This window comes from Eretmochelys imbricata, chromosome 10 (assembly GCF_965152235.1).
Source record: "Eretmochelys imbricata isolate rEreImb1 chromosome 10, rEreImb1.hap1, whole genome shotgun sequence".
NCBI lineage: Eukaryota > Metazoa > Chordata > Testudines > Cheloniidae > Eretmochelys > Eretmochelys imbricata.
Window position 1 is genome coordinate 12,057,068 of NC_135581.1, and position 12,845 is coordinate 12,069,912.

General features: G+C 41.8%; 1 protein-coding gene across 3 annotated transcripts in view; it reads left to right on the forward strand.

Annotated features, from left to right (window-relative positions):
* The window catches only part of MAD1L1 (mitotic arrest deficient 1 like 1), a 554,397-nt gene that overhangs the window by 291,661 nt on the left and 249,891 nt on the right, over positions 1-12,845 (forward strand). For all 3 annotated transcript variants that reach the window (XM_077827951.1, XM_077827953.1, XM_077827952.1), the window contains exon 13: positions 3,047-3,103. In XM_077827951.1, the coding sequence (XP_077684077.1) occupies positions 3,047-3,103 (57 nt within the window). The remainder of the gene's footprint in view (positions 1-3,046; positions 3,104-12,845) is intronic.

The window sequence follows — 12,845 nt, forward strand, 5'->3', positions numbered from 1 at the left end:
CTGGTCCTTCTCGCATGAACAGAGAGCAACAATACCCGAAGTCCAAAGGTGCAAACAATTCGACGTTTATTGGGGTGAACTTCCAGCAAGCATGATTCCAGTTTCCTTCCTTAGTATCCTCCTTCCTAGCTCTGACACCACAGAGCCTTACACCTGTGTCCCTGTTCCCATTCCTACCCTTAGCCAAACATGATTCCAACTTCCTTACTCCCATTCCCTGTTCCCATTTCCCCCTTTAGCAAAACATGATTCCAATTTTCTTACCCCCATTCCCTGCTCCCATTTCCCTCACCCTCACCCACCCCCACCCACCCCCACTCACTTCCTCATTGACTACAGATTATATAGTAAAACTTGAGTTCTGCTTAGCTGTACCTTAACCAATCATTTTCCTGAAATTTAACTAACCAATCCTAACATATTGTAACATGATTATGTAACCAATTATATCCCACCACCTTAATTAGTTTACACCCAGCAAAATTAATTATACAGCAGACAGGAACAATCACGGAACCAGACAGAGATTATATAGACAAACAACAGCAAAGTGGGAACTATAATGACAAAACAATACAGAAGTGAGGATTTCACATCCCAGCTATTGATAAGTGTGTTCTTGTCAAACTAAGTTTCCTTTTACATTTTCTAGGCACTTCCCTTCCTCTGGAGGTGATAGGAATACAATTCTGTCCTGATAGTGCCTAACAGCCGAATAGCACCTTATTTCAATGTGACTAGTTTGGAATGTGAGGATGTGACTGTTTGCTTCCCAGCTTATGGCTGCCTCTGCTGCTTAGCCAAAGGCCTTAGCCTAAGAACAGGGCCTCAGACTGTGACAGTAAGAGAAGGCCCTTACACCAGCAGACAGTGATTTTGATTCTCTCTTTTGTACCTCTATAATTAGCCAAGTGATAAGAATACACCTAAATTCTTAGAGTATAGGCCTTTACAGACAGACCTGAATATCTATAGCCTAACAGGCACCTCTGAATGTCCGCTTACTAAAACCACCCTGTTTCAGCCAGGTGACCAGGTGACCATGAATGATATAACTCTCCTGAGGATAACACAGAGAGATAAAGAACGGATGTTGTTTGAACGCCAGCAAACATACACTGCAATGCTTTGTTCTACAATGATTCCCGAGTACGTGCTACTGGCATACAGTGGTAAAGTGTCCTGCCATGGTGGACGGAATAAGGCTGCCCTCCCCAGAAACCTTTTACAAAGGCTTTGGGAGTACATCCAGGAGAGCCGCAAATGCCAGGGCAAATTAATCCTTTCACATGCTTGTTTTTAAACCATGTATAGTATTTTAAAAGGTACACTCACCAGAGGTCCCTTCTCTGCCTGGCGGATCTGGGAGACAGCCTTGGGTGGGTTTGGGGGGTACTGGCTCCAGGTCCAGGGTGAGAAACAGTTTCTGGCTGTCGAGAAAACCGGTTTCTCCGCTTGCTTGCTGTGAGCTATCTACAACCACCTCCTCCTCCTCATCATCATCATCTTCCTCGTCCCCAAAACCTGCTTCCGTGTTGCCTCCATCTCCATTGAAGGAGTCAAACAACACGACTGGGGTAGTGGTGTCTGAACCCCCTAAAATGGCATGCAGCTCATCATAGAAGCGGCATGTTTTGGGCTCTGACCTGGAGCAGCCATTCGCCTCTCTGGTTTTCTGGTAGGCTTGCCTCAGCTCCTTAAGTTTCACGCTGCACTGCTTCGGGTCCCTGTTATGGCCTCTGTCCTTCATGCCCTGGGAGATTTTGACAAATGTTTTGGCATTTTGAAAATTGGAACGTAGTTCTGATAGCACGGATTCCTCTCCCCATACAGCGATCAGATCCTGTACATCCTGTTCGATCCATGCTGGAGCTCTTTTGTGATTCTGGGACTCCATCATGGTCACCTCTGCTGATGAGCTCTGCATGGTCACCTGCAGCTTGCCACACTGGCCAAACAGGAAATTGAAATTCAAAAGTTCACGGGCCTTTTCGTGTCTACCTGGCCAGTGCATCTGAGTTGAGAGTGTTGTCCAGAGTGGTCACAATGGAGCACTCTGGGATGGCTCCCGGAGGCCAATACCATCTAATTGTGTCCAGAATACTCCAAATTCGATGCAGCAAGGCCGATTTCAGCGCTAATCCCCTTGTCGGGGGTGGAGTAAGGAAATGGATTTTAAGAACTCTTTAAGTTGAAAAAAATGGCGTCGTCGTGTGGACGGGTGCAGGGTTAAATTGATTTAATGCTGCTAAATTTGACCTCAACTCCTAGTGTAGACCAAGGCCTTGTCTTTCATGTGTCTACGGAATGTAAACTCTTTAGGGCAAGGACTTTTTCCTTGTAATGAGGCACTGATTTTGATTGTAGCCTCTATTTACCACATTAATACAAATAAATAATAACAATGGTCCTATATGTCACAAAAGATCCTGTGCGTGTATTATTGGGGGCTCTCTACAGTATAATAAAATTAGATATGTTCACACTGTATTTCATGCATTTGTAATTTTTTTCTTATGGGGAGTTTCATTCATTACAGGATAATAAATGATTACCTCTGGTCCTTGTCTGGCTACTTTCATGGTGTTTGAACTACAATTGGTACCCTAAATTTGGCAGTCTTGTTAAAGAGATCAAAGACAGAACATGCACGGAGACTGACCCAGCTGCACAGCTCTAGAAGTAGTTTTATGTTTGTTTTACGTATAGCTAAAGACCTATCATCTTGAAGGCTATAAATCCAACATCTTTCACCAGCCTCAGAAAAACATAGAGACGAAAGTGCATAAATGTGGGTTTTTTCCTTTAATCAAATAAAAAAGAAAGAGAGACTTGAAAACCTCAAACTTTTCATACATCATCCAAGCAGAAGCAATCCGATGGGCCCTGCGGTGTTTGAGGTGTTTAGGTGCTACTTAGCTCAGTCCACATTTCCCAAAACTGGAGTTCTGGCCACTTAGTGGTGGCAAACTGTAATAATTCATAGTGTTACTGAACAAAGATCATAGTCGCTAAAAATACTGTTCTGATTTTTATTTTTCTGAAGGCTCAGCTGTCCCAAGCTTTGGAAGAAGTGGGAACCCAGAAGCAAAGAGCAGATATGGTATGTGTTCATTTTCTTTTACTCTTTGTTTTACAGTGGTGAAAAAGTGATGTGCAACTTTAAATGCCTTTTAACAATTTGGATCCCGAATTCCAGATGTGAACAGGCAGTGAACCTTGCAAGGGGGAGAGAATGTGTATCCCATTAAAAAATATCACAGGTCTGTCCCCTGGTCTGTCTCCATATTTAGTTGGTACAAACCCTGCATTCTGCTGAGATTACTCAATGGTGCTTCTCCTTCGAAAGCCTGTATTCTTCTTGGCAATTTGCCTTCTGTTCGTTAGCAGTTCTAGAAGGAAAATAAGCATTTTACTTCATAATGAATCAGATATTTTCCTTGGGTGACTGCCGTTCATCTTAGATGAGACAGATTTTAAAAACTGCAAACTAGGTTTTATTATTTGTAAATTTTTCAGCTGTACTTGTCTATTCAGTTAATTCTAACCTTCTCAGAGACAGGAAATGGGCCAGAAAACAGGGGGAAGTGAGGTTGTATACAGTTCAGTTGCTTTACTATACATGATCCTTCATGTTCAGGAATGAATAAGACATCAACATTTAACCATTCAAGTCCTTGTGGTGTGCAAATGAGCAAGTCCCAAAGCTTCAGCTGCAGAATTTTTTTTATTATGGACAAACCTGCATGGTCCAGAACAAAAAGATAAACAATATAGTATTGTTTTATGTTAAATAGAGTGAATTTTAACACTCATGAAAGTGAACATGTAGGACTGGCAACGGTCAGCAGGTGCTGAAGAAACCTCTGGTCAGAAACCCAACTGCTATCCGACGCTTCTGTTATCTTCCTATGAGCCTCCACACAACTCTGCTAATGCACGTTGGTCTTGATCTTCAACGTTCTTGTTATTCTTGTAATGAGTTGGCACACCTCTGTCAAAGCCTCTTAGTCTGGCTGTGTCGCTCGTTGCTGTTCCAATATTGCACTTTCCATAAACAGAGACCCAGCTGTATCAAAAAGTGTAATAGATCAGAGACTGCCAGTTGTGTCAAACGGTGCGGTGGCTGAAGATTTAGTCAATTTCACTGTGACTTGAGTCAGATGTGAGCTGAGATCTCCAGAGAAAACAGTATTAATTCCATTTATCATCTAGTCTCTAAATTACATGGGCTCTCAATTTTAAATTCAGTGCATTTAGCACTGGGCCTGTGCTCACTGGACATAAGAATAGAAAATTGTTACATCCTCCAGGTTCGGTGTGGTTTTTGTAAGCATCTCAAAAATTACTCTAGCTCCAGTTTTCAGTTGCATATCTCCCATAGACAGTTTGGAGCACTAAGTGTGCTAGCAGATAAGATTGGGAAAGTTTAGTTCATTGTGTTTATATGTGAAAAGCTGTTGTGCACTATTGTTGAGGAGGGGGATACAGGAGTAAGCAGTGCCCAGTGTATATTCTTGTGAAATTTTAATTTAACTAGAACACTGGACAGTCTCTACGTAAAAGAATAAATGGACACAAATCAGATGTCAAGAATTATAACATTCATAAACCAGTCGGAGAACACTTCAATCTCTCTGGTCACGCAATCACAGACATGGAGGTCGCTATCTTAAAACAAAAAAACTTCAAATCCAGACTCCAGCGAGAAACTGCTGAATTGGAATTCATTTGCAAATTGGATACTATTAATTTAGGCTTAAATAGAGACTGGGAGTGGCTAAGTCATTATGCAAGGTAGCCTATTTCCCCTTGTTTCCCCCCCGCCCCCAGACGTTCTGGTTAAACTTGGATTTAAACTTGGAGAGTGGTCAGTTTGGATGAGCTATTGCCAGCAGGAGAGTGAGTTTGTGTGTGTGTGTGTGTGTGTGTGTCCCCGGGAAAAAAAAAGGGGGTGTGTGAGAGAGCCTGGATTTGTGCTGGACATGGCCCACCTTGATTACCATGCACATTGTAGGGAGAGTGGTCACTTTGGATGAGCTATTACCAGCAGGGGAGTGAGTTTGTGTGTGTATGAGGGTGGGGGGGTGAGAAAACCTGGATTTTTGCTGGAAATGGCCCACCTTGATTATCATGCACATTGTGAAGAGAGTTATCACTTTGGATGGGCTATTACCAGCAGGAGAGTGAGTTTGTGTGTGGGGGGGTGGAGGGTGAGAAAACCTGGATTTGTGCTGGAAATGGCCCAACTTGATGATCACTTTAGGTAAGCTATTACCAGCAGGACAGTGGGGTGGGAGGGGGTATTGTTTCATGATCTCTGTGTGTATATAATGTCTGCTGCAGTTTCCACGGTATGCATCTGATGAAGTGAGCTGTAGCTCACGAAAGCTCATGCTCAAATAAATTGGTTAGTCTCTAAGGTGCCACCAGTACTCCTTTTCTTACTGGAGGTCTTGTGGTCATCCTCACAGAGCCTATGCCAGTCTGGTAGGAAGAGGGTCCTGACTTCTGGCCCTAGGCTATGGTAGTTTGGAGTATGGTTTGCAGAGTGCTGAGATATGAGCATTATTTAGATTGGTGAATTTCATTCAGCAGACCTGAGAAAATTGTTCCATAGCAGGGCATGCGGTCTGTTTTCTCTTTCCCATCCTCCTATCCCATTTGAAAGAAGCTAATTTATTGTAGCTCCTCTTCAGAAATGGAGGTTGGCTTTGCAGATGTTTCCCCTCCTTGCACAAATAACATCTCCCTCTTGGAAAGGCATGTGTCACTCCTTTTATTTGTTTAGGGGTGACATGATAGTGTTCCCTTTGGATGCTTCCATTCCATTTTAGACCACCTGAGGTCTCAAAGGATTGTAGCATCGTCCCCATCACACTCCCTGCTACTGAAGAAATGTTCTCTCCTGGCATGTTTCTCCAACTCTCTCTCTCACCTAGGTGGCCTTATTTTCAGACTCATTTTAAATTGACACTTCAGCAGTTGTTTCCCTGATTTGGATTCCTTACATCTCCCTTCCCTTTTATCTCCCTCCCCATTATTTAGCAGTGATCTTCCTCTTGTTAGTTTGATGCTAAGCTTCTGTGGCTGGGAAGATACAAAAAGGCTGCTTCGTACCCTATCTTCTGACAGAAGTGGATATTGCTTTTCACCAGCTAGTCTCTGCATGAGCTTGGTCTATGGCTGTAAGTAAGATGGAATAAACACCTGTCAGGTACTATCACACAATCCAGTGGGTCTTTGGGCTGCTGATTGGGATAGGATGCTTTGCAGGTGACATCTCTGCAACCACCTTTATGAGTGCTAATAGTTCTCCACCACTGCTCACAATGGTGAAGATGAAATGATGTACTCTGAGTTCAGTGGTATAACAGATTTTATCTCACCAATGGGTCTGAGAGGGTGTTTGTAGATATTCTACTATGGGCCCATGGTAGGTAACTCATTCTGGACATCCGGATATTAAATCAAAGCCTCTGCTGCATTAGTGCACACTGGGAGAGTGGCCTGGACTAGAGTGACTGTGTGGTGTACGCTGCCAGGAGGAGAGGGGCCCTGTTTCAGGGAGTCACGTGGGCCCAGAGAATTCTAGAAGAGTTGTGGCATGTGCCTCTTGCTGCCAAAACGCACTGTATGAAAAAGTGTAATGGACATGCTGAGCTAACTGGCATAGTGTATTACAGCACATGATTCAATTATTTCTCTGCTAAAAATCAGTTTACTACTGGAAAAAAAAGAAATTAAACAGCTCCCGCTAATTGCAGTTGACAAGACAAAGGCAGTTTGACTTTCCAGTATTAATTAGCAAACCCATACTAATTAGCTTGTATAAGCACAATTCACGCTTCTTTCCCTAAATGCAATTAATATCGCAACTGAAGACGTCTCTGGGCTGTGCTGCTATCATTAACATACTTCACCCTAATTAGACATGGCCAGTAGTGGCTGGAGAAATGAGTTTGTGATTAAGCCATAAAACACGCTCTCATATTTTACACCCTTCAGGGAACTTGAACCTAGAATTTTTCTCATTTAAGAGAAAATGCCCCCATCATTGAGTTGTTTAATTATTATAATGGAACTTTGATTTTCTTTCCCACTTCCTTTAAGTTATTTATTTTGCCTTTTTGGGGTGTTTGTGTTCCCATTGTGCGTGTGTGACTTTCTGAAGAGGAGTTGTGTGCATCTGATTACAGGATGGTCGGCAGCCAATCTGTCAGGACTTGACCAAAACTGGGTGACCATTTGTTCCTGATTTTGCAAGAAAAAAGTTCAGCTGGTTTGTTCTTGTTGAAAGAAACTTTTATTTTGTTCTTTTCAACCGATTTTTCTGCAAGTTTTGTTTTGCAGATTATGTCAACTAAGGAGTTTTTGAAATAAGTTAGTACTCTTGAATAGCTTTCTCTACAACTTGCTCGTTTATCAGGGATCATTCAGTGTGTTCATCAAGACTTATAGTTCCCTAAGTTTGTGATTCCAGGATGTTTATATGTGTGGCAATTTAGTTTAATGCTGTTTGTGGGCATATTGGGTTGACAGTGCATGAGTCTGATTGCTGTTTCCCTTTGCTGAGGCATACACCCAAGTATTCTTTGGAGAAGGATTTTTTTTTGACTTCCTGACTTTGTTTCCCTTCACTCATATCCTCTTGTGCGCATGACAGAATTATCTGGCTCAGGATCGTCATCCAAATAGTGGCTGGGGTCTGTGATCTCCCTCTCCCTTTAGTCCCTTTAGCAGGTGGCATTTGTGTCTAGACTTTTTTCACCATTTAATCTCTGAGGGAAGTGGTGATGGTGTTTGGGTATCAAACAAGTGTGCCTGTGTTTTCGTTTTCCAGAAACGCTCTGAGCATCTTAGGCTTTTGTCTCAGAAAGACAGCATGGCTTCCAGGGCAAATGTGAGCTCTGAAGGCTTCAGACTGGTGATTGGAAAGAATTCTCTTTTTTACCTTTCTAAAGATTAAAGACCCCAGGTAGGGGAGTCAGAAGTGTTGCTGAGCAGGGTGGGAAGCAAAGGAGATTTGGAAATGTAACTAACAAAATAAATTAGAGGAACTGGAGGCCACAACAGAAGAAATTAAGAAAATGATGGAAGAGGGATAGAGAGAGTACATAGAAAGGTCAGTACAAAGACACGGTGATTTACAAGCTGGGAAATAGCCTTGGGACCAAATCATATAATGAGTATGATGAAGGTGTAGCAATGTGAAGTGCCTTAAATTTCAAAATGCTAAACTGTATTTGTGTCTTTAGGGGTAACCAAAATGAACGCTTAATTAAGGAAAGAACATAGAACAAACAGGAATAGTGAAACTGAAGTGAACAGCTTTTTTTTTTTTTTTTTGGTTCTGCAATAATTATGAACTGCAAAGAGATGTAGAGACCATTACAGAAACTGAGCTGAGTAAGAACCAGCATGCACCAGGATTAGGCAGCAGAAATCCATAGATTAGGAACATTTAGTAAATAGAGGATCCTACAAGTCTTGTCTTGGATTTAATATTTGAGTGAAATACCAGCTGAAACTCAAAAGAAAATCCCACATTTTAGTCTGTGTGTAATAGGAGTGATAATACAGAAGAGTAAACCTCAAAATAGAAAGACCTATGGTGGGTAGCTGGGCATTAGGGCTAAGAAATAAAATGTCCATTGTATCCATATTTAATAATGAAAGGTGGTCAAACACGCAGTTAGGAATATCAACAGGACAACAAGAGTGATAAAGGTGAAGGTTCTAAGAGACAGATAAAGCCTCCAGATCATCTACAAATAGCTGGCAGTTAAATCCATAGGAATTAGAGCACTAAACTGCTGCAGGTATAAATAAAACTGAAGCTAGTATAGAACCCTTTGTAGATCATCACCCATGCTGAGAAGATGGCTGTAGAAGGACAGGGGTTTTTTTCCTTTTGTTTTTCAGACACAAGCTGCAAAAAAGGAATGATCAGTGAGATAGGTCAACTTCTATGAGAATGCAAGGCTTTGGTTTCCAAACTAATTTAGATGACAACAAATCTCCGTAATATCTTCTACAAGTCCTAGCTTCTTCTACAAGTCTAGCAAAATCAAGACAGATGACTACCTAGGTATTCAATTTAACAACAATGTGATCTTAACAAACATGTAGTAAGGCAGTTTAGTGCAGTATCCAGCGCTAAAATCAGATTGAAAAGCATGAATGTCGTTATAAAAATACAGCAAAAACTGATCCCAGATGAGATAATATAATAGGTTAGATACAAAGGGGAAAGATTGGATGGAAATTTGAAAAAGTTCCTGATAGTTTAAGTATTTAAATTTGAATATGTGTTCAACACATATTCAAATTTAGATGGGCAAATTCAAGAAGTTAAGGAAGAATTAACAATATCCGTAACGGTACCTGTGATACAAATGAAGGTCTTCATGAGTAGAGCAGAAGCGATAGGATCAATCAGTTAAGCAAGTTGTTGGTTGTGCTGTAGAGATCAATACAAGAATATTGTAATTTGAAACCGGGGGAATGAACAGCATGAGTCAGAAGAGAAGGGAGAATGGTAAAGAGAGAAAGATCCAATACCACCATTACCACTAGAACAGCATTGTGAACTCTACTCACCAGGAGAAACGTTAACTCCTCAGTCATGTGCGTTGAATCTGATAAGAGATCGTTGTTTATGATCCCTTGGCGTACTATTACCTAAATGCCATGCTGACTGGCGGACTAGAAACATGTATTGAGAGAGAGATACTTAAAGGACAATTTAAGAAGGCAATCTTTCCCCTGCACAATCTTACCCCTGCAATCTTTCTCCTGCCCTTATCCTTTAAATTAGGGGTATGATTTTGCACTTTCCCTTGCAGTTCTGTTCTTTCAGGAAGTTGGACTGATGGGAAGGGGGAAAAGCTATATATTGTAGGAGGGGTGTCTGATTCTTCTCTCCCTCCTCCCCCCCCTTCCATTCTACCTAGATGTGGAGCCATAGCTCTTAGGGTAAATTCTTTCTTAGGGGAAGGGAAAGAAATACAATGATTCTGAGAATATATCTACCCTAGTACTAATCCTAGATAAGAGCTCAGCCTCTGTACCCATTATGAAAAGGAGTACTTGTGGCACCTTAGAGACTAACCAATTTATTTGAGCATAAGCTTTCGTGAGCTACAGCTCACTTCATCGGCTCACGAAAGCTTATGCTCAAATAAATTGGTTAGTCTCTAAGGTGCCACAAGTACTCCTTTTCTTTTTGCGAATACAGACTAACACAGCTGTTACTCTGAAACCTGTACCCATTATAACATTCATAGGAAACTTGCCCCTCTCTGTTCCCTGTGGAGTGGTGTATACTAACCTGTAAGGCATGGAAACAGCATCTATTTCTGACTCCTGTTTTAGCAGATTAAATGAATGTTCCCTTGCAAAATTCCCTCTGCTGGTTTTGTTGCATTTGCTTCAAGTTCCATCTCTGGAAATTCATGCTCAGTACAGAAGACACTGGCAAAATCAAAAACATCTGTTGTATATTACTGGGGATGGAATGAACAGAGACAGGGAAACATCAGGACCTTGAATAGGTGAATAAATCACGTATGACACAGGGAGGGGATCAGCATGCTGCACTTTCACATGCTGGTGTATCAGTGCTACTTTAATTGTGTTAGAAGAGGAGACTCTGTCATTCGATTGTACTGGTTTATTTCTGTTTTAAAAATCCATCTAGGCACATGGGATCAAACAGTACATTCTCCTCAAATTAAAAAGAAATAAACTGTCTGTTTAAAAGTCCCATTACACAAATGAACCTGCTGTTGGAACCATTAACGTTAAAGTTTTATGGAACTCGGCAGTACCATTTGGTTTGAGCAGGACAGTTTACATTTTCTCATTGAAGACAATCACAGCTGACATGGGGTTAAGGACTTCAAAGCAGCAGCGGAAAGCACTTGAGTAGTTTCCAAAGCAGAGAGCGCCTTTCTCTTTCTTCTTGGGCTCCTGGCTCCTCATGGGAAAGGCAGGTATGGCATGTGGAAAGGGACACTGCATCCGATGAAGTGAGCTGTAGCTCACGAAAGCTTATGCTCTCATAAATTTGTTAGTCTCTAAGGTGCCACAAGTCCTCCTTTTCTTTTTACGGATACAGACTAACATGGCTGCTACTCTGAAACCAGACTCTATGGTGGCTCTAGCTCAAATTATGCTCCTGAAGAGCAATCTCATTGTAAAAAATGTGGCTGTGGTCATTCAGTCTTGCCTCAGTGCTTCATGTCCACCCTTGGAAGCTTCACTGTAGTGTAACAGAGTTGTTGCAGTGTTGGCTTCATGCTGCGTTTCCATCCAGGAGTCTGGCTGTGGTATCGTAGAATTGATTGTTGTAACTTAGTATTATTGTTCTCTGATCCTAACAATATTGTTGGGGAGCCTGCTGCTCTCGAGTAATGAAGTAGTACTTGCTTTATTCAAAATGCTTCTGATTGCTTGAGAGCTCTTGGAATCTCTGGTCACTTATGATTCAGTTGTGTGGAGGTATAATTTCAGGATCCTGGTGATGCATGATTCCTCGCTGTCTTTTCGAAGTTGTGTCTCAAAATAATTCATGAGTATTTTCCTTTCTTTACCAGGTAGATATTTCACTAGTCACATCTCACCTGGATTTTGAGGCTTCAGTCTTTTCTGTCAAAATGTAGGAGTTGGAAAATGATGCTCTTCAGTCTTTCTGATGTCTGAGTTGATAAGCTACTGCAGCCATGACCCCGGGTTCCCTCATTATGGGTGAAATTCACCTCTTCCAATGGACCAGCTCCACTGAAATCCCTTTAGGCCTATTCTGAAGGCTTTAGTGGTGCACAGGCCTTGTGTTCTGCATAGGGGTGAGTGTCATCCTGTAAGCGCAATCTCTCTGTGTACAAGGATAAACAGGAATAATGAGAATACTGCTGGCTGTGGGGTTTCAATCTGGGCTCTTCACCTATTCCTCCCTACTTGCTGAATGCGCTGTTTGTGAAAGGTTTGTTCAGTATGTAGTACCTCTGCAAGCAAACCAGAGTAATAGGAGGCTTTAATAATAAAATCCACCTTCTTCACATAGTTGATATTTCTGCCTTTTAGGAGTTTGTTATATAGCGAAACCAGTGAACTGATTGGGGTTATTTGTGTTCTCCCTAATGGACTTTCACAAACAAGGCAAACCTGATAATTAGCAATAGCAAAAAGGAATATTTCATTAATTGGACTGAATGAAAAACCTATAGACTTGAAAATCTGTTAACTTGGCTTTCCCTCCTAGTGTCTGCACCTGTAAGAGCATCTGCAGGAACTTGGTGAGGACACTGAGGTTAGGACATCCCTCCCCCACTCTTGAAGATGATTCTTTGATAATCTCTAATGATCAAGGTCTCAATTTTACCTCTTTGAAAGCATCATCTTCTACAGCAGAGTGCCTACTGTGATTATTCTGGAATATTAGATTAGTGCTGTTTGAAAAGTGCCAGCTACTCATTCACAAACACCACTTCCTTCAGTACTTAGGTTTTCCTAGATCTCTCACTCAGGTTCTGACCAAACCTGACCTTGCGAGTTCGAACAAGAACACAGTCCAGTGTGGCTGAACTGCTGGAAGAGGAAGGATGCACCTGTGATTGTGGGGTTAGAATTGACATCTTGGCACTGTGGTCAGATGCTGCTGGTGTGATTAATGCAGTTTCAGATCATGACTTATCCATCGTTGTGTAATGACCCTCCCATCAAGGATTGTCAGTGGAGACTGAACCCTTAATCCTCAGGGCAAAAGCACAGACAGACCACTACTGCCTAAGGCAACAGCACAATTCCAGTAGTTGTAGCAGTAATAAACTAGTACCCTCTAT